This window comes from Dasypus novemcinctus, chromosome 20 (assembly GCF_030445035.2).
Source record: "Dasypus novemcinctus isolate mDasNov1 chromosome 20, mDasNov1.1.hap2, whole genome shotgun sequence".
NCBI lineage: Eukaryota > Metazoa > Chordata > Mammalia > Cingulata > Dasypodidae > Dasypus > Dasypus novemcinctus.
In genome coordinates this window covers 14,664,199-14,686,022 of record NC_080692.1, presented here as the reverse complement: position 1 = coordinate 14,686,022, position 21,824 = coordinate 14,664,199, and the positions used below count along the sequence as shown (strand labels likewise).

General features: G+C 43.7%; 1 protein-coding gene and 1 long non-coding RNA gene across 2 annotated transcripts in view; one reads left to right on the top strand and one right to left on the bottom strand.

Moving 5' to 3' along the window:
* The window catches only part of LOC131274764 (uncharacterized), a 75,050-nt gene that overhangs the window by 38,553 nt on the left and 14,673 nt on the right, over nucleotides 1-21,824 (top strand). The gene's annotated exons all lie outside the window — the stretch shown is intronic.
* The window catches only part of IL2RA (interleukin 2 receptor subunit alpha), a 67,691-nt gene continuing 53,147 nt past the window's right edge, over nucleotides 7,281-21,824 (bottom strand). The window contains exons 5-8 of the mRNA XM_058282449.2: nucleotides 20,377-20,448; nucleotides 19,870-19,941; nucleotides 14,793-14,859; nucleotides 7,281-9,907 (exon numbers count right to left, since the gene is read on the bottom strand). Of these exons, the coding sequence (XP_058138432.1) occupies nucleotides 9,883-9,907; nucleotides 14,793-14,859; nucleotides 19,870-19,941; nucleotides 20,377-20,448 (236 nt within the window). The 3' untranslated portion in view covers nucleotides 7,281-9,882. The remainder of the gene's footprint in view (nucleotides 9,908-14,792; nucleotides 14,860-19,869; nucleotides 19,942-20,376; nucleotides 20,449-21,824) is intronic.

Below are 21,824 nucleotides of genomic sequence, written 5' to 3'. Positions count from 1 at the left end.
AGACTTCAGCTCCTACACTTTGACTATTGGACTTACTCCACTCAGCTAACATGGAGTTGAAGAAGGTCAACCACCACAACATGGAGCCTAGAGTGTCTACAACTAGAAGCGGGAAGAGTGCATCCAGTACCCATGTGGAATCTAAGCCCTCACTTGACATAGGTGTGCAATGGACACAACCAATCCAGTGTCCACAGAGGAAATGTGAAATGGGTGTGGGAACGGTAGCCATGGGGGCTGCTGGGTGTGGGGAACGGGAGGAAGAGATGAGATGTGGAGGCATTTTCGGGACGTGGAGTTGTCCTGGATAGTGCTTCACGGACAATTACGGGACACTGTAGATCCCCCCAGGGCCCACTGGATGGAACGTGAGAGAGTCTGGGCTATGATGTGGACCATTGACTATGGGGTGCAGTGATGCTCAGAGATGAACTTACCAGGTGCAATGGATGTATCACGATGATGGGAGAGAGTGTTGCTGTGGGGGGAGTGGGGGGCGGGGGCAGTGGGGTTGAATGGGACCTCATATATTTTTTTTAATGTAATTAAAAAATAATAATAATAAAAAATAAAAAATAAAAAAAATAAAAAAAATTAGCCTTCCATTTATTTAGGTTTTCTTTGACTGCTTTTAGTGGTATTTTGTTGTACTCTGTATACAAGTCCTTTAAACATCTTTGGTTAGATTTATTTTCTAGAGATTTGACTATTTTAGTTGCTATTATAAATGAATTTTTAAGAATGTCCCCTTCAGATTGTTCATTTCTTGTGCATTAAAACACACCTGGTTTTTGCTTGTTGATCTTTTACCCAGCCACTTTGCTAAATTTATTAGCTCTAGTAGCTTTTTTGTTGATTTTTCAGGATTCTCTACATATGGGATCATGTCATTGGCAAACAGGGAAAGTGTTACTTCTTCCTTTCCAATTTGGATGCCTTTTATTTCTTTTTCTTGCCTAATTGCTTTGGGTAGAACTTTCAGAACAATGTTGAATAACAGTAGTGACAATGGGCACCCTTATCTTGTTACTGATCTGAAAGGGGAAACTGTCAGTCTTTCACCATTGTATATGACGTTAGCTGTGAGTTTTTAATATATGCCCATTATGATGGTGAGAAAGTTTCCTTCCATTCCCAGTTTTCTAAGTGTTTTTATCAAGAAGGGGTGCTGCTATAGAACTACACTATGCAAACAGTGAACCCTAAGTTAAACCATGGACTTTATTTAGTAGTACAATTACTAAAATATTCTATCATCAATTGTAATAAATATTCCACACCAAAGTAAGGTGTTGGTGGTGTGGTTTATGGAAATCCTGTATTGTAAGCATGATTGTTCTGTAAACCCACAACTTCTCTAATAAAGAAAAAAAAAAGTCCAAAGGGGAAAAAGAAGGGGTGCTAACTTATGTCAAATGCCTTTTCTGTATCAATTGAGATACTCATGTGTTTTTTTCCTTGTCCTGTTAGTATGATATATTACATTAATTGATTTTTTAAAAAATGTTGAACCCTCCTTACATTCCTGGGATAATCCCTGTGGATTATGGTGTAGAGTTCTTTAAATGTGCTGTTGAATTCAGTTTGCTAGTACTTTGTTGAATATTTTTGTATCTCTATTCTTAACAGATATTAGTCCATAATTTTCTTTTCTTGTAGTATCTTATCTGGCTTTGGTATGAGGGTGATGTTGGCCTCAGACTGAGTTAGGGAGTGTTCCCTCCTCTTCAATTTTTTGGAAGCATTTGAGCAGAAAGTTGTTGAAATTTTCTGTAGGGGACAGCAACCCCGAGTGTCTTACACCACTTGGTCAACCAGAAGTCCACAATTCCTGCCATTTTTATTTAAAGTTGCCTATTCTTGATTTGGCCCTTACCTAATTATTGCAACCCTTTAACTGCTTTCCAGAGTTTTGAGGTAGATGGTTTTGACAGTGTTTGTTATTTGTTTGAAGATTTAGTGAGAGAACAACACTCTGAAGCATCTTACGCTGTCGTTTTGGTCGACCCTATCACTGTTTTATTTTTTTTCACTATGTGAGTGTCCTCTCAATAGTATTCTAGATCAGGTTTGCGCAGCTGTCTCCTGGTTGCGTCTTGGACTCCTGTCTGTTTTGGTTTTGACAGATTGATTCTTTTACTCATTGTGGTTCATATTTTCCTGCCTATTTGCATGCCTGATAATTTTTTTCAATAAATGAAATAGTTTATTATCTACAGATTGCACTATAGAAAAATGAGCCCAGAAGGACTGTTTATATGCAGGAAGAAATAGTGAATAAAGTGCCTGATAAATTCTTTTATTTTTAATCAGCTTCCCTGAGTTGGCTCCCTTGTCTGTTTGCTCATTGTTTTTGCTTGTTAGGTTTTGTGGGGTTTTTTTTTGCTTATTGTCTACTCGTTTGTTTTTTCTCATTGTCTGCTCATTGTTTTTGCTCATTGTTCTTTTGTTTGTTTGTTGTCTGCTTGTTGTTTGTTTGCTTTCTTTAGGAGGTTTCAGGAACCAAACCCAGGACCTCTTATGTGGGAGGTGGGTGCTCAGTTGCTCAAGCCACATCTGCTCCTCCTGCCTGACAAATTCTTGCCTGATACTATACTTTCTGAATTTTACCTTGTTGGTTGCTGGATATTTTTGCATTCCTCTAAATATATTCTTTTTTTTTCCTTAAAGATTTATTTTCATTTTATTTATTTCTCTCCCTTTCCCTCCTAGTTGTCTGCTCTCTGTGTCTATTCGCTGTGTGTTCTTTTGTGTCTGCTTGTATTCTTGTCAGCAGCACCAGGAATCTGTGTCCTTTTTTGTTGCATCATCTTGCTGTGTCAGCTCTCTGTGTGTGTGGCACCACTCCTGGGCAGGCTGGACTTTCTTTTGCATGGGATGGCTCTCCTTATGGGGCACACTCCTTGCACATGGGGCTCCCCTACTTGGGGGACACCCCCTATATGGCACGGCACTCCTTGCACACATCAGCACTGCACATGGGCCAGCTCACCACATGGGTCAGGAGGCCCTAGGTTTGAACCCTGGACCTCCCATGTGGCAGGCAGACGCTTTATCCCTTGAGCCAAGTCCACTTCCTTCTAAATATATTCTTGAGCTTTGTTCTGGGCTGCAGTTAAGTTACTTGGAAACAGGTTAGTCTTTTTGGATCTTGCCTTTAGGATATGTTAGACAGGATCAGAGCAGCATTTAATTTAGGACTAATTATTTCCCACTACTGAGACGTGTCTCTTCTGAGTCAATGCCCTCTGAATTATGAGGGGTTCCCATCTGGCTGGTAGGAACAGGCGTTTTCCTCAAACTTGCATGAGTTCAGAGCATTCTTCCCTCTTTGAACTCTGCTGAAATAAAGAACACCAAAGTAGTCTTTCTATAACCTCCAGTTCTCTGATGTTCTCTCTCTGGACTGCCCTCTCCTCTCTGCCCTCTGCTCTGTGAACTCCAGCTGCCTTGGTTTCTCAGACACTCAGCTCCATCTCCTCAGAGAATCTGCTGGTCTCCCGCTGAGTTCCCCTCCTTTTGCGGTGGCCTGAATAGTCCCTCCAGGTAGTAACCCGGATAGCTATAGGGCATACCTTGTTTGTCTCTCATCTCTCAGGGATCATTATCCTTCATTGCCTCAAGTCCAAAGTCTATAAAACTATCATATCTTTTGTCCATTTTTTAAGTTGTTTCAGTCATAAGGGTAAATTCAGTCCTTGTTCCTCCATATTGATCAGACGAGGCCGTCTAAACAGTGTTTATCTGATACAAGGAACTGGTTACAAATGTATTTCAAGGTATTGCTTTCTCGTATATAAGAAAGTGTTGCTTTCTTATGTATTTTAGATTTTAATCCTTCGTCTATTTTATCTGTTGCAAATATTTTATCTGTGTCAGCCACTTGGATCTTAACTTTGTGGTAAGTTTTGAATTTTTACATAGTCCAATTTAATAGGCTTTTAATTTATGGTTTTTAAAAAGCGATTGAAGCACTGAAGGAGCAAAATGGGGAAGGGGAGATAACTCAGAGATTTGTTATTGCAGGAAGCTGCCATCAAAATTTTAAAAATGGAGGCGGTGGCATCGTATGAGCCAGGAGCATACTTACTGCTAGTACCGGTGGAGACAGCTGCTGCTGGATAGGCCAGCACTTTTGTAGCCTACATCTCGCAGCAGCCAACGGCAGTCATCCACTGACTGCACGCTCTACTGGAACTTCCAATGACCCCCAATGGTATTACTCACAGGAGGATACCAGATGCATAAAAAGGAAGGACCGTGGCTTCTCTTCTCCAGCTACATTCCAAACTTCTTTTAGTATACTTCCCATTGACTCAACCTAGTCAAGGAAACCTGGGGAATGTAATTTGCAAAGATCCAGGCCCTTAACCATAGAGAACAGGGAAGGGAAGGAATTCATTAGCATATCAGCTATTGCATCTTTTAATCCTTCATTGCTGGTTAATGGTACTCCCTCTGCTACTAATCACTTTTGCTCTAAATTATTTACTCCCCCTAAAAAGCTGAAGATTTAAAACACTTTGCTATTCTTTCAAGCTAATCTAAAGTGCTTAAATCAAAGCATCTTTTCGAGGTCTAATTAGAAATAGACAAGATGTGGAAATATGGTTGCAGACATCTGCCTTGTTTGATTGCTTGAAGGTAGTTACTAGTCATTTCTTTTCCAGATGGAATAATTCTCTGGGTGATTTTTAAATGCCATTGTATTCTTTGAGCTTTTTATCAAGACCATGTAGGAGATAGCAATGCAGAGCTCTAGTTATGTGTGTAAATATTGAGCTGGATTAATCTAAGAATAATCATTATCTGGCAATTTGGTTTAAAGGTAAAATTTCAGAACCTTGGTCTTTATAGCCACTTGTGTGCCTTCCACAAAGTAGTATGTGCTACATACTAAGCACAATATTGAGGAAAAGAAGCTTCAGTGGTCACTAACAAGGACCAGGGGACAGCTCTGGGCCAAAAGCTCAAGGAATGTATGCTTTTCAACCCAGGCGCTCCATCAGTAGATTTTAAACCCCAGATCTAATGAAGCAAAGGTCCATCCTCTCCACAAAGATTTACTGATGCTTATTATGTGCATAACATTAAGAAATACAATATAGAATTCTAAGAAATACAACAAGCTCAGAATGTTCTTGGGAGAGAAGAAAAATAAGATACAAAAGCATTAACTGCCAAAACTGTCCAATAAGCGGCAAGGACAAGGAGTGTTAACTGAGTCAAAGGAGTTGTCTGTGTGAAGGACATGCCAGAGTGGTCCGGCAGTGGGGCTTGACATGTTCTTTAACTGATGACTCTGGATAGATGGACAAAAGTGGAATAAGGGAAATGGCACAACCCAAGCCGGTGGTGCTTAGAGAAGTGAAGTTGACCCCAATCTGGTCAGAGGGCATGGGTAGACAAGATGTGGAAATACTGTTGCAGGGGAAGGAAGGGTGAATATTACGGAAAGTTTTCAATGGCAGCCTGGAGATTACAAACTGTATATTGTAGCCAGTGGTGTCTAACTTTTTTTTTTTAAGATTTATTTTTTATTTATTTCTCTTCCCTTCTGCGTCCCACCTGCTCTCTGTGTCCATTCGCTGTGTGTTCTTTTGTGTCTGCTTGTATTCTTGTCAGTGGCACTGGGAATCTGTGTCTCTTTTCGTTGCATCATCTTGCTTCATCAGCTCTGCATGTGCGCAGCACCGTTCCTGGGCAGGCTGGACTTTTTTCACACTGGGGGGCTTTCCTTACGGGGTGCACTCCTTGCATGTGGGGCTGCCCTGTGCAGGGGGCACCCCTGCGAGGCACGGCACTTCTTGCACGCATCAGCACTGCACGTGGGCCAGCTCATCACATGGGTCAGGAGACCGTGGGTTTGAACCCTGGACCCCCACGTGGTAGGCAGATGCCCTATCCATTGAGCCAAATCCACTTCCCAGTAGCTAACATTTTGAGCAAGGGATTGGTGGGGCAGAGGAGGGGGAGACGTCATTGCTACAGAATCAGAGAACATAGAAATTTCAGGGGATATAGATTCAATCATACAGTTCTCTGATAGGTGCAGTTGTATATCCTGCAAGTGTGCACATAAATTAAATAACACTTTCTTTTCCTTTCAGAAACAAAAAAGTGGTTGCTGGTTTGGATTTCTTTCCTTAGTCTCCTTAATCATGTGATTTTGTTAAAATACAACATCTCAGTCATCTGAGTTGGGAAGAATGATCTTAGGCAAGAAAATTTTTTTTTTTTAAATTACTCTCCCCTTGCCCCGTCCCCCCGCCCCCCCCGAGTTGTTTGCTCTCTCTGTCCATTCGCTGTGTGTTCTTCTGTGACCACTTCTATCCTTATCAGCGGCACTGGGAATCTTTGTTTCTTTTTGTTGCATCATCTTGTTGTGTCTGCTCTCCGTGTGTGTGGCACCACTCCTGCACAGGCTGCACTTTCTTTCGTGCTGGGCAGCTCTCCTTACGGGGCGCACTCCTCATGTGTGGGGTTCCCCTATGCAGGGGACACCCCTGCGTGGCACAGCATTTTAGACAAGAAATTTAGTAAGAGTGTTCACTGAAATCTCGGCACCTGAAGCTGATGCTTTCTGTGGAAGTTGAGGGGGTAGGGGGAAAGGAAGGTTTAACCTAGTGGTGCTCAGAATGTCCCCCCATGAGTTATCACACAAGGGCACACTCCTTGTGTGTGGGACTCCCCTACATGGGGGACACCCCTGAGTAACACGGCACTCCTTGCATGCATCAGCACTGCGCATGGGCCAGCTCTACATCGGTCAAGGAGGCCCAGGGTTTGAACCGCGTACCTCCATGTGGTAGGCAGACGCCCTATCCATTGGGCCAAGTCTGCTTCCCAAGAAACAAACTCTTTTTTTATTTTTAAAGATTTATTTTATTTATTTCTCGCCCTGCCCCATCCCACCCCAGTTGTCTGTCCTCTGTGTCCATTTGCTGCGTGTTCTTCTTTTTGTCCGCTTCTGTTGTTGTCAGTGGCACAGGAATCTGGGCTTCTTTTTGTTGCATCATCTTGCTGTATCAGCTCTCCGTGTATGCAGCGCCATTCCTGGGCAGGCTGCACTTTCTTTCTCGCTGGGTGGCTTTCCTTACGGGGCGCACTCCTTGCGCGTGGGGCTCCCCTCCGCGGGGGACACCCCTGCGTGGCAGGGCACTCCTTGCGTGCATCAGCACTGCATGTGGGCCAGCTGCACATGGGTTAAGGAGGCACGGGGTTTGAACCATGGACCTCCTACGTGGTAAGCGGAAGAAACAAACTCTTAAGGACACCTATTAGTATCCTTTTTTTTTCATTAAAATTTTTTTATTGGAATATATCATTCATACGTGAGCATACATAAATGATAAGTGTATTGTAGAAGTTGTAAACTTACAAAACAAACATGCATAACATTACACAGGGCTCCCATACTTCACCCCACCACCAATACCTGGCATTGTTGTGAAACATTTGTAACAAATTATGAAAGAGCATCATAAAAGTATTACTACTAACTATAGTGCATCTTACATTTGGTGTATTTCCCCCTAACTCACCCAATAATTTTTGTTCATAAACCATATAATTTATCTAAAATGCACAGTCAATGGCATGTGGTATAATCACTGAGTTGTGCATTCATCACTTCAATCAATATTAGAGCATTTTCATTACCACACCCAAAAAAAACCAAACAATAAAAAGGAAACCACTATCATACCCATATTTTAGCACAACTAATTACAAATCCTATGATGTGCTTTCACCATTTCTATTCATTTCCAAACAACTTTTTACTAACTCTTTACAGATTAAACCTCAGTTTCCATTCTCTAACCACATTCTTTTCTCTGGTGACTTATATTCTAGCTATTAACTCCATGGGTTTGCTTATTATATTTAGTTCATACACTATTTGTCCTTTTGTACCTGACTTGATTCACTCAACATAATGTCCTCCAGGTTCATCCACGTTATTGTATGCTTCAGGACTTCATTTCTTTTTACAGCTGAATAATAGTCCATCGTGTGAATATACCAGTTTCTTTACCCATTCATCAGTTGATGTACACCTGGGTTGTTTCCATCTTTTGGCAATCATGAATAATATCACTATGAACATCAGTGTGTAGTTGTCTGTGTCACTGCTCTCAGTCCTTCTGAGTATATACCTAGTAGCAGTATTGCTGGGTCACATGGTAGATCTATATCTAATTTCCTTAGGAACCACCAAACAGACTTCCACAGTGGCTGTACCACTCTGTGTTCCCATTAGCAGTGAATAAGCATTCCTATCTCTCCACATCCTCTCCAGCACTTGCAGTTTTCTGTTAATAGTGACCATTCTAGTAGGTATGAAATGATATCTCTTTGTAGCTCTGATTTGCATTTCCCTAATAACCATTGACGCTGAGCACTTTTTCGCCATTCGTATTTCTTCTTTATAAAATGCCTGTTTGGGTCTTTTGCCCATTTTTAAATTGCATCATTTGTCTTTTTATTGTTGAGTTGTAGGATCTGTTTATATATAAGGGATAATTAGACCCTTGACAGATGTGTAATTTCCAAATATTTCCTCCCATTGAGTAGACTGCCTTTTTACCCTTTTCCCCTTTGATGTGCAGAAGTGTTTAATTTTTGAGGAGGTCCCCATTTATTGCATTTTTCTTTTGTTGCTCATGCTTTGGATGTAAGGTTTGAGAGACCCCCACCTACTACAACATCTTGTAGCTGTTTCCCTACAGTATCTTCTAGGAGTTTCATGGTGCTGGTTTTTATGTTTAGGTCTTTAATCCATTTTGAGTTGACTCTTGTATAGGGAGTGAGATAGGGGTCCTCTTTCATTCTTTTGGTAATGGATGTCTGGTTCTCCCAGCACTGTTTGTTGAAGATACTGTTCTGTCCCAGAAAAGTGGACTTGGTAGGTTTATCAAAAATTAGTTGACCATAGGAGTAAAGGTCTATTTCTGAACTCTCAATTAAATTCCATTGATCCGTGTCTATCTTTATGCCAATACCACGCTATTTTCACCACTATAGCTTTATAATATACTTCAAGTTCAATTAGCATGAGTCTTCCAACTTTGTTCTTTTTTTTTTTTTTTTTTTAGGATTATTAGTATCCTTTTGATAAGTATAAGTCATTATCTGAGCCCTAGTTGATCCAGTTCCCAACATTAACTCCAGGAAAATCCTTTCAAATATTGATGCTCTCTAATTCCAAGGACTTGGCTGTCCTTCATTAGGTGCTGCACAAGGGTCATTCTGCCTTGACTTCTGTTCTTTGGAAATTCAAAATGGAAGATTCTGTATAAGGGGACTAGCTTAGAGGCTTGTGCTTAGGACAAAATGATTCATGGTCACCAGCCCAAAGTTCTTAAAGGATGTCCATTAGGGCTGTGATCAGGAGAACAGTCTGGTCAACCAGAAGCTGGGAAAGGCTCCATGTGGATGCAGGGACGAGGTCCAATCACATAGGGAAGCGACTGTGTGTGTGTTTATATTAGTGCTACGGTTTTCTTATAAATTGGGAAGTTGGGATGAAATTAATGTAAAGCTCCTTTTCTTTATACCATATGCAGTGTGAAGAGGGATGCATGTCATGTAAGCTTAATAAACATATATACATGAAAAAGAGTTCTGCTTCCTTTTCCTCCAGTGACCTTGGAATTGCTGCTGAGGAACAGGTAGATCTCACTCATTGATACTCCTGAGCTCTTGGAGTTGGGAGTGCAGTTGCCTGGTGTTCTGTGATGCCACCCCAGAGTCTTTCAAAACTCAAGGGATCACAAGTGCTGCCTCTTGAATGAGGGTTTAGCTTTTTTTAAAAATTTTGCCTCGTGCCCCATGACTTCTGTTGGTTGTTCTTGACTTCTTCTGGCCACTCTTGGTTTTCTAGATTGCTCTTCTACTCTTCTTCCTGTAGCGATAGAACTTAGTCACAGCCATAAGTGTAATACTGCACCAAGTGAAGTACGGTCCCCACCCTAAATCCATGTGGCTATAGCATTCCACTTTAGCTCCATGTGACCGGCTAAATTTAATTCCCCACACCCATGCACATAGTATTACTTTCCCACAAGCTGAAATCTGACCTTAAGGACTTTCTGTCCCACCACAGGCCAAGACTGGCTGTCCAAGCCTGGCCTCTGTTCTGTGGTTCTCAGAGAAGGATCATTCAATTCAGTGTGCAATGAGGAGAGCTGCGAAAGAGCCTGAGGACGCCCTCCTGTTTCCCCGTCAGCCTCTGAGCTGGACGGTTACAGATGTGGAAGCTGAGTGGATTTGAGAATGAAACACAGCATGGGCTCTGCTCTGTGACTAATCCCCAAGGGTATATAACTTGATAGCCTTGCTTTAAATTTCATTCTAGGCTATATTAATAGTCACCACAGGGTCCCACTCGCACCTGCACCCTAGACCTGGGAGTCATCCTGGATCATCTTTCAATCTGTCACCAAATCCTGCTAATTTTAGCTCTTTTATGTAGTGCTTGGTTCTTTCCCTACTTTTAAATTTGTAGCCACTGACCCAGTTCAAGCTTTCATCATCTCGTGGGTGGATTTGTTCCCTTATAATGCCCCCACCATTACCCGCCTTACATCCAGCCTCCGTATTGTAGGCGGACCATCCAAATGGCCAGTGGCGCCATTTGCTCTGGATAAGGTGCTCTGTGGTTCTTTGGATAAAGTCCAAGCTCCTCAACCCGGCCCGACCCTCCGTGACTGGGTCACTGTCTCCCCTCCACATTATTGCCACCACCGCCCCCGTGCCCTTTGCCCCCAGCTGTTCTGAACGGCTCCACTTCTCCCAAGCACGGCATTACTCTCTTTCACACCGCCTTACTTTCCTCCAGCTTCCTCCACCTAGAAGCCGTTTCCTGCCTGAGTCCTCTCAGGCGCCATCTCCTCTAACAGGCTTCTCGGGTAGGGTTAGGTCTCCTTCCTCATTGCTCCTGTCACACCTCAAATCTTAGGCCTTGACAAATTATATGGACAGTCTCTATTTTTCCTCTTTTCCCCCAACTTGACTGTGAACACCTTAGAGCAGGGGCCGTGTGGTACTCCCCTTTGAGATGTTCTGGAAATGGTTTTTGGTCACTGTGGAGGAAAAGAGCTGCAAAGCAGGGAGAATAACAGCAACTAACTGTGGTAAGTGATTTTCACAGTTGGAAACTCCTGATTCCCAGGCAGCACTAGCCTCTGAAACATTCCATGTGGATGGAAATGTTTTCTATCTGTGTGGTCCAAAATGTTTTCTATCTGTGTGGTCCAAAAGGTAGCCCACTTCTGCATGTGACTATGGAACACTTATTAACATGGTTAGTGCAAGCAAGGAAGTGAATTTTTAATTAATTAAAATTAATTAATGTATCTATTTTAGTTAGGTCAGTAATTTATTATGGAAGGGAGGGGGAGAGGAGAAATGAGAGAAAAGAACAGATTATGGGTCCCAGGTAGAGAGGAAAGGGGCTGAAAAGAGATAAAGAGGACTGATAGACGGACTACAATTCCCCACTGCAGCTTACAAAATGCCCAGGTTTACTTACGTGCTGAGGCAGGGGGAAAAGGTAAGAACAGGCTAATTTATTTAATTTTAAATGATAAGAGCCACAAGTCGCCAGTGACCACCATATTGGACAGTGCTGTCCTAGCCTATCCTGACCCTTCCTTATCCCACAGGAATATCTGGTTACTTCCCATGAGACACTGAGCAGCGGTGTTCTGGTAAAGGTTTAACAACCAGCTATCTGAAAAAGGCTGTCTCTTTCCATGGTGTAAATATGCTCATCATGATCAGTTTCAAGCTACCATTGTAACATCTCGGAAGGAGGGGTTGGGAAGAGATGGCAGCAGCCCACGATCATATAGTATCTCCACCGTACAGATGTGGTTGACAGAAATAACCCCGAGAACAAAGATAGTAGTAAAATATAATTTAAAAAATTAGGAACTGGTTTGTGTTGAGTATTATGACGATTGTTTTTAATATAATTCATTTAGTTGTAAGTTTATATAACTTAATTTTTAAGCCTGCCCATGTTAAACAACCAGCTTGCAAAACTCCTGAAAATGTAACAGTTGTTTCCTGCTAGCCAGTGTGAGCTTGGTCTAGCATGTTACTGGCTCCTAGTAATTGCTCAAAAAAAATCCCTCTTTGGCTAGGATATGGTTGGTACTCATTGAATAACTCAAATACAGGATTTTTGTTTGGCCACCAGAGGGCACTTTCAGATGAAATTATATTTTAGGGAGAATTCTGGACCAAAACTCTGACTAAAGACTGAGATTTAGGTTTGAGTGTCCCAAAGATTGTAGGAACTCATAGTTCCAGGTGATTCTTTGTTTTACAATATGTACTCCAAACCATAACCACCCTAGATGGTTTTGTCCCCTTGTGTCTGAAGGCTTTTGCTCTTCAAGCTCCCAGATGGGAACCCCTTGACAGGGATGCAGCCTTGTCAGTGGAGGAAGGAGGGGACCTAAGAAGGCGGAAGATGGCACTTCATCTCATGGAGTCTCTAAATAACATCGTAGGACTCAGCTAACACTTAGAGAAATTGGTAGGCAGTCTTCTATGTGAATACTTTATAAAACAATAACCCTGGAGGGTTTGCAGTAATTTGGACTTTTTGAATCACATGAGGGATATTAGGAATATATTGCAGTTCTGATGATTCATGTAAGAATGGAAGAAATCAGGTTGTTTTTTTTCTTTCTGGCCAGGCTAACTATAGGGACTAAGAGCTTTGGCTTTTGGGAAGCAGAGCAGAGTCTTCTCAGGGTCTTACTGGGTGGTAGAGGGTTACATCAGTGTTAGCCAGAGCTTACCCTGGTAGAGGTGGGGACACGCTGGACAGTCAAGGCAGTGACACAATAAGACTCTTCAGTGGACCCTCTAGAGAGAGGGAAACTATATGTGGGATGTTTAATAAAGTCACCTGTAGACGTGGTAATTGCTGACTTGGTGGTGACATTATAATGAATGCCACAAACACTATTGCTTTATGGATGTGATTGTGGCTGAAATGAGTTGTCTAGGAAGGTTAATGTTAGTTGGAGGACATCTGGAGGCTAATATTGGGAATGTATAACGATTCTGGAAGTCAATGAGGATTGTGGTTAATAATATAAATACAGACATGTTCTACTACAGTGTGTTCAGAATGTATTGATACATGGTGAAATTATAACTAATGTAATTTAGGGACTATAGTTAACAACAACATTGTAATGCTTTTGTAGCAAAAGCAAAGTGGGTGCTATATTAATTCTAAAGGTAAAAAAGGAATATGGGCCCTGGTTTTGTGAGATATGAATATGATCAAACTTTTTTTTTCATTTTTTTTATTAATAAGGAGACCTTGACTTATGTCATTTAACTAATCTGCATACATCTGTGTATCTTTCTGAATATGAGAGGAACAACTGAGTTAATAGTTGGAATTAGATGGGATAAAAGTGCCTGAAAAGAACTTCTTAGGTGTAAGTTTCTACAACTTGTTGAGCTGCCTTTTTCTGTTCTATTTTTGTGAATTTGGAATAAAGTTGGTAAAAAAAAGAAACAACAACTCTAGTTTTGTCAACCAAACTTGCCTTTTTGAGAAGTGCTTTTCAAAACTGCTAGCCTAGTGCAGTGGTTCTCAAAGTGTGGTCCTTGGAACAATACCAGCTTCACCCAGTGAAGTGATGCTGTTAGAAATGCAGATTCTCGAGCCTCACCCAAGAACACTGACTCAGAAACTCTGTTGTTGGGGCCCAGCAAGCCGTGCTTTATGACGGGCCCCCTTCCTACCACCCCCCCACTCCCCACCCCCCCGTGATTCCGCAGCAGGCTCAAGTTTCACAATCACTCACCTAGTGTAGGATGTCAAACCTGCCTGTCTATTAGAATTTTTAAAAAGTACTGATGTCTCGGTCACTAAAGGCCACAGATTATGTGATTCCATTTATATGAAATGTCCAGAATAGATGGAGATCAAAAGTAGGTGAGTGGATGCCAGGGGATGTGGGGGGGGGGTGGAATTGAGAGGTACGGGGTGACGGATGTGTTCTGGAGTTAGATAATGCTGATGGTTGACAACATAATAAACATACTAAAAACCACTGACCTGTGCTCTCCGAAATGGTGAAGTTAATGTTACATGAAATCTATCTCAATTTTTAAAAAGTATTGACGGCTGCCCACCCCCCCCAACCAGAGATTCTGACTGGGACCCAAACATTGGAACTATAAAAAATCTCCTGTTTGTTCTAATACGCAACTGGTGTTGAGAACTCAAGTTAATGCATTCGAAGCTGCATATGGGTTTTGTCCCTGATCCACGGGCCGTAGGTCTGGGGTCCGCAGGGGGTGGGTATGGAAGCGTAACGGAGATGTCCTTGGCTTCCTTCTGGCCAGGGGGTGGGGCAGCAAGACCTTGGGCTCTGGTGTTGGACTCTGCTGTGCAGTCTTGCTCAGGTTGCTTAATCTCTCTAAGCTATAGCTATTGCAAAGGTTTTAGGGAAGACATACATAAGAAAAGCATTGAGCATGGCATAGGTACTTGAGAAATGTGAGTTTCCTTTGCTTTCCCAATTTCCTGCTGTTTCCATATTCTTTGATCGACTCTTACGGAAATGGACCTACTGGAGTGGACCAACTGGACATCTATTGCCTCCCAAGCTTCTAGTGGTTGGGAAGAGAAGGGTGGGGCCAGGGCTGGGGGGACCTCGTTCTTGGAGGTGCTTTTCCTACTCTGTCCTTTGATGAAGTGCTGCACCTGCTGGTGTGGACAGGTGCATCCTGGAGATCATGGGACTCACCATTTCCTCTGCCAGGTGAGCCCGCCCAGGAGGAGGATACTGATCAGCAGGAAAATGCAGCTGGCCACTGTCAAGAGAGAGAGGGAGCTCAGCAAAGGGGTGCCCTGGGCTTGGCATTGGGGGTAGTAGGAAGCTAGGTCCACAGAGCAAGTGAGGATTGCCCCAGGTGAGCCAGGGCTTCCTGAAGCAGTGGACTCTGCTTTCTGTTCCCAGAATGCAGGTCCTCCACAGGATTTCTTAGAAGGCTGAAGGAACTAGGACTAGCATGGGTGAGGTATGGAGCCATAACCTTTGTCACAGGAAAAGGGGGTGATGCCTCTCCTAAAGAGCCACCTCATTTAAGGAGGCCTGGGTCTGTTAAAAACGGTGAAACATAAAAATAAATGATAAAGAACAACCAGCAAGTTGGCAGTGGAGTAAGGAGCTCCTAGAGTCAGCTCTTGCTACAGGGCAGTTAATAAACACCCAGAGCTCTCTGGGGCTAGCTGAAGCACCTGTTGGGGGCTCCAGGAGACCAGAAGAGCATCCTGCCACGTCCTTGAAGGAGTGGAAGGAGGAGACTGCCCATCTGCAAAGAAGATTCATATCTAGAGTGCTCCATGCCCCAGAGGCCAGTGCCCATCCTCCACTGGCACAAATCACCTCAGGAGCTGTTCTGTGGCTGGAATTGGAAGCTCTACTCCTCAAAAACAGGGGAGGAAGAGGAGGTTGGGCACCAACTTCAGCTACTGATGAGTAATTTGGCAGGCTAAAGTATTATCCTAAGAATAGCTAAAGTTTGAGCCTGTCCAAGTCAGAAAGAGGCTGGTAGCCGCCATCTTAACTCCACGCCTGGCCCAAGGGGAAGCAGGGTGGACTGAAAATCCCAGTGCTGGATGGGACCAACTTCTTCCCATACAGCCCAGATTGCAGCTCTAGCCTAGGCTCCAGCCCCATCTCTGGCAGGGAGGAAGCTGGGGGGACCTCCACCAGCCTCTCTGGGAAGATACAGGCCAAGCCATGGAGGCTGGTGATTATCCTACTTTGGCAGCATGAGCCGCCTTGGGAGATATTCTGTGGCTGGAATTGGAAGCTCCATTTTCCAAAAACAGGGAAGGAAGAGATGGTTGGTCACCGACTTCAGCTACTAATTAGTTAATTTGGCGGGCTAAAGTATAATCCTAAGAACACATAAAGTTAAAAAAAAAAAAAAAAGAACACGTAAAGTTTGAAACAGTCCAAGTCAGAAAGAGGCTGGTGTACACCATTTTGACTCTACCCCCAGCATGAGGGGAAGCCGGGCTAACTGAAAATGACAGTGACAGTAGAGACCGGTTTCTTTCACCCAGATCAGCCTGCAGCCCTAGCCTAGTCTTCAGCCCCACCTCTGGCAGGGAGGAAGCTGGTGGGCCTGGCACCAGCCTATCCAGGTAACTGGGGGTACATTTGGCTGGCACAGACTGAATAATTGGAAGTCTACTGGGGCATCTGTGGTCATCTTGGACCTGCACTGCATAGATTGCTGCCCACACCTGCAGCTCCATCTCTGCCCCAGGCAGAGGAGAAAGGGGCATGAAGCTTCATTAGTCTCTCTGGGTAACTACAGTCTAGGCCTGCATGACTTGGATTATTCCACACAGCTGTGATACGGTCCCTATCCCTGGCAAAGGAGAAAGTTGGGAGAAGCTTTGTGGGTCCCTGGGGCAATGAGGGTAGCTTGGGCCTCCACAGGTTGTAGCACCAACTACATCCTTGGCTCCTACTACACAACCAGTGAGGGAGAAATGACAGCAAGCCCTAAACTAAAGAGAGAAACTGCACCCAGAATATATACTCTAGTAAGCTAGATGCCAAGACACCAACAAAAAATTACAATCCACACCAAGAAACAGGAAGATATGGCCCATTAAAGGAACAAGATAAGCTTCCAGATGATATAAAGGAGTTGAGACAACTAATCATAGATGTTCAAATAAACCTCCTTAATTCAATGAGATGGCTAAAGAGATTAAGGCTATTAAGAAGACATTGGATGAGCACAAATAATTTGAAAGCATACATAAAAAAACAGCAGATCTTTTGGGAATGAAAGGCACAATAAATGAAATAAAAAAACACTGGGATCGTATAATAGTAGATTTGAGAAGGCAGAAGGATTGGTGAGTTCGAAGAAAAGGCCTCTGAAAGTGAAGATACAAAAGAACAGATAAAGAAAAGAATCAGGAAAATTGAACAAGGTCTCAGGGAACTAAATAACAGCAAGAGATGTGCAAACATACATGCTATGGGTGTCCCAGAAGGATAAGAGAAGGGAAAAGGGGCAGAAGGAATATTTGAAGAAATAATGATAGAAAATTTCCCAACCCTATTGAAGGACATCAATATCCATGTCCAAGAAGCACAACCTACTCCCATCCAAAAAAATATGAATAGACCAACTCTGAGACACATACTAATCAGAATGTCAAATTCCAAAGACAAAAAGAGAATTCCGAGAGCAGCAAGAGAAAAGCAATGCATGACATGTAAGGTATACCCAATAAGAGGAAGTGCTGATATCTCACCAGAAACCATGGAGGCAAGACAACAGTGGTATAATATATTTAAGATACTGCAAGATGGGAAGTGGATGTGGCTCAAGTGATTGGGCTCCCATCTACCACATGAGAGGACCCATGTTCGATCACTGGGGCCTCCTGGTAAAGGCATGCCCATGTGGCAAGCCAGTGCCCACATGGCAAACCAGTGCCTGCATGGTGAGCCAGGCCTGCACAGCAAGCCACACAGCAAGATGATGATGCAACAAAAGAGAGACAAAGGGGAGAGTCAAAGCAAAACATCCACAGAAACCAGAAACTGAGGTGGCACAAGTGACAGGGAACATCTCTCCACATAAGAGGTCCTCAGACCCATGGGAGTTATGGTCATGGCCGATGGGGTTAACTACCAGGGCAGATGGCCCCTCTTTGGAAATGGTGTTTATGTGTGATGAATCTGGACTCAGATGGGATCTCCCTTCATAAGACTTTCATGCTAATGTGCTGGAGGTGCAGTTAATGTTGGGGTTTAAGATATATTTAGTGGATTTGAATCTCTGGACTGACAATGTGATAGCCAGATCCTGAGCCTCAACAGACTCCAGCACCTACAATCTGATTTATTGGACTTACCACACTCAGCTAAGATGGAGGTGAAGAAGGACAACCACCACACCATGGAGCCTAGAGTGATTACAACTGAAAATGGGAGGATTGCATCCAGCATCCAGGTGGAATCTGAGCCTCCTCTTGACATAAAGGTGCAATGGACACAACCAATCCAGTGTCCACATAGAAGAGGTGGCATTGGATTGGGAAAAGTGGACATAATGGACAAAGGGTATGGGGAAAGGCAGGAAGAGATGAGAGGTGGAGGCGTCTTCGGGACATGGAGCTGCCCTGGATGGTGCTTCAGAGGTAATCACCGGACATTGTAAATCCTCACAGGGCCTACTTGATGGAATAGAGGAGAGTATGGGCCATGATGTGAACCAATGTATATGAGGTGCAGAGGTGCCCAAAGATGTACTTACCAAATCCAATGGATGTGTCATGATGATGGGAACGAGTGTTGTTGGGGGGGGGGAGAGGGGGGGTGGGGGGGTGGGGTTGAATGGGACCTCACATATATATTTTTAATGTAATATTATTACAAAGTCAATAAAAAATAAAAAAATTAAAAAAAAAAAAAAAAAGAGGTCCTCAGGATCAAATCCGGGTGAATTCTAGAGGAGAAAAATGAGAAGACAAAAAGAGAAATAGACACAGAAGATCACACAGCAAATGGACAGCAAAAACAGCAGGGTGGGGAGGGGGGGAGAAAAAAAAGATACTGTAAGAGAAAAACTTCTAGCCAAGAATCTTATATCCAGCCAGGTTGTCTTTCAAAAGTAAGGGTGAGTTTAGAATATTCACAGATAAACAGAAAGCGAGAGAATTTGTAACCAAGAAACCAGCTTTGCAGGAAATACTAAAGGGTGTGCTACCGCCTGAAAAGATAGGAGAAAAAAGCCTGGAAGAGAGTCTGGAAATGAAGATTGTATCAATAAAAGTAACTAAAAGTGTCAAAAGAGTGGGGAAAATAATATTCTTTCAATATTTGTAGCAAATATCTCACAACAATGCAAGGTGTTGGTGGAGGGTTGATATATGGGACCCTGTACATTATGCATGTGTGCTTTGTAGGTTCACAGCGTTTACTATATACTTATTGCTTATGTATGTTCATCTATAAATGATATAAAAATAATAATAGGGTAGATTAGGGGAAAACACTTTGGTTAGTAGTAATATTTTGAGGATGCTCTTTAATCATTGGTTAAGAATGTTTAACAACAATGCAAGGTATGGTGGTAAGGGTGAGGTATGAGAGCGCTGTGTGCTGTTATGTATGTTTGTTTTATAAGTTCACAACTATTACTATACACTTATTGTTTATGTATGTTCATGTATGACTGATAGAATTCAATAAATTTTTAAAAAATGATAAACACAGTAACACCTCTTAAAAGTATCCACCTTTTCCAAATGCTGCTTTCCTGAGGTACTGGAGTCAGCTATTAATTTTTTTGTCAGATGTATTCTCAAAGTCTGCCCCCCCCCAACCAGGAAACAATTGTAGTGTCTATGAAATGTTCTCTTTCTTGTGTTCCCTGATTACACTGCCTCTCTCACCTCACACCTCACAGCCCACTGACGTGGCGTATTGTCCTTTAAATTAAGCTCAGGAGGAACTGGTTGGGGCTGGTTTCAGCCTTTACTCATAACTTAGTGTAACTGACTACTGAGATTTTGTGTTATGTTAGCATTGAGATCAGTTCTTTACTCTTATAAACACTATGGAGTGTAAGGAGCGTGTCGTTTCTAACCAACTACCCACACACCCAACCAACCAATTAGCCACCCACACACCCAACCAACCAATTAACCACCCACGCACCTAACCAACCAGTTAACCACCCACCCACCCAATCAACCAACCAACTAAGCAACCCCCCAACATGATCCACAGTCTCTATTTGGGGTACATTATGTCAGTGAAGGAAGCCACCCTGACCCACCTGCTACCTGATACTCTCTGGTGAGTATGAAGGGCGCCATGGTTGTAACCACTTCTGTATGTTTTTGAAAATCTGTGAAAAAGAGAGAAGCAGCGTGGGTTATGCTAATTCTAGGAAAGCACCAGGTTTGAGAGAGTCAGAGTTTCTCAATGAATTAGAGGCTCAGGAGACCAAGAGAAGGGCTGTGAAAGCAAGGGGAGGTAAGTGGGCAAGGAACATTTTCCTTTCTTTCTGAAACTGGCTTTGGGACATGCGGGTTGCTAAGAGCAAGGCTGTGGTCGGGAGGAGGTAGAGGCTGTCGTGGCTGGTTCCTCCTCACCCGGGTGCCCTACGAATGTGGGGATTGGGGCTCCTGATGGCCGAGAATGGGGGTCTCCAGGACCTCCAGACCCATTCCTGCCCGTCGGCTGCAGCGGCACCTGCTGCGACGGCTTGCTTCAGGCCAGTTGTCTCCCTTTTCTGGCCTTAGGATTCAGTGACACCTTTTATCTTCACAGACAGACATACCTGTTGTTTTTAAGGAACAGGAAGTTGCACTCTCAGGAAGAGCTTTGCTGCTTGATTCTGGCTCGTGCTCTCCTGGGGGAGAAAGCAAGCGGAAGCCTGTGAAACTCAAGCTGGGGCACCCACTGCTTTCCCCCCTCCTCCTCCACCGGCCCCAGGCACTCAGCCTGCGGCAGGGACCTTGGTTCCGTGCACACCCGCTGGGGATGCCACATCCCAGGGTCCTACGTCAGGGTGCAGGGACGGGGCCTCCAGCACAGCAGGGTGAGCAGAATTCGAATCCTCACCGGGACCGTCCTGGAAACCGGGAGCAGTCTGTCTCCCTCTGCTGGCTGCTCAGCCCTGGCTTCCGTCTGTGGTATGGGAACCACCTATCTAATCCGAAAGGTCAGAGGAAATGGGTCATAATAATAGAATTACGACTGAACCATCAGGTCAACTAGAAATGCACGGCAGGTTCGCGTGGGCTCCGTAGAACTGGCATGGGTGCCCGCGGGGTGCAGGTGAACTGACCCAGCTTGGGGGCCTGTTAGGGTGCTTGGCAGTGGGACTGGAGGTAGGAGGCTTCTGGTGTGGTTAAAGGCCCCACGAGAAGACTGAAGATTTGGGAGGTACGCCGTTTTTCTTTCCATTACTTCTGTACAGAAGGGCCACTCAAAACTAGTACTAGTATTTTGTTGTGACGGGAGCATGTCATGATTGGAAGGGCAAGAATCTATATGTAAAATTTTTACTGATTCTGTCCCTTTTAAAAAGGAAGTCTAGAAATTGGGTAAAGTTCAAGAACTGAATTATATCCACTTCTCCCTGCCCCCATCAAAATCCTAGAAATAACAGAAAAACTGGCAGGGTAGACCCCAAGCAGAACTGATCTCTTCCCCAACCCAGCCACCTAAGCACCTTCTATTTGTCTTTCAAAGCACTTATCATATTCATCTTTTAAAAATTATTTATTTGCAGGGCAGCGGACTTGGCCCAGTGGTTAGGGCGTCCGTCTACCACATGGGAGGTCTGCGATTCAAACCCCAGGCCTCCTTGACCTGTGTGGAGCTGGCCCATGCGCAGTGCTGATGCACACAAGGAGTGCCCTGCCACGCAGGGGTGTCCCCCGCGTAGGGGAGCCCCACACGCAAGGAGTGCACCCCATAAGGAGAGCCGCCCAGCGCGAAAGTGCCCAGGAATGGCGCTGCACACACAGAGAGCTGACACAAGATGACGCAACAAAAAGAAACACAGATTTCCATGCCGCTGACAACAACAGAACCACAACAGAAGCGGACAATGAAGATGCAGAAAATAGACACAGAGAACAGACAACTGGGGTGGGCGGGAAGGGGAAATAAATAAATAAATCTTTTTAAAAAATTATTTATCTGCTTGTTTATTATCTTCTTAACTAGACTGGAAGTCATTGTGGCAAGGACACACACATCAAACATGTACACACACCA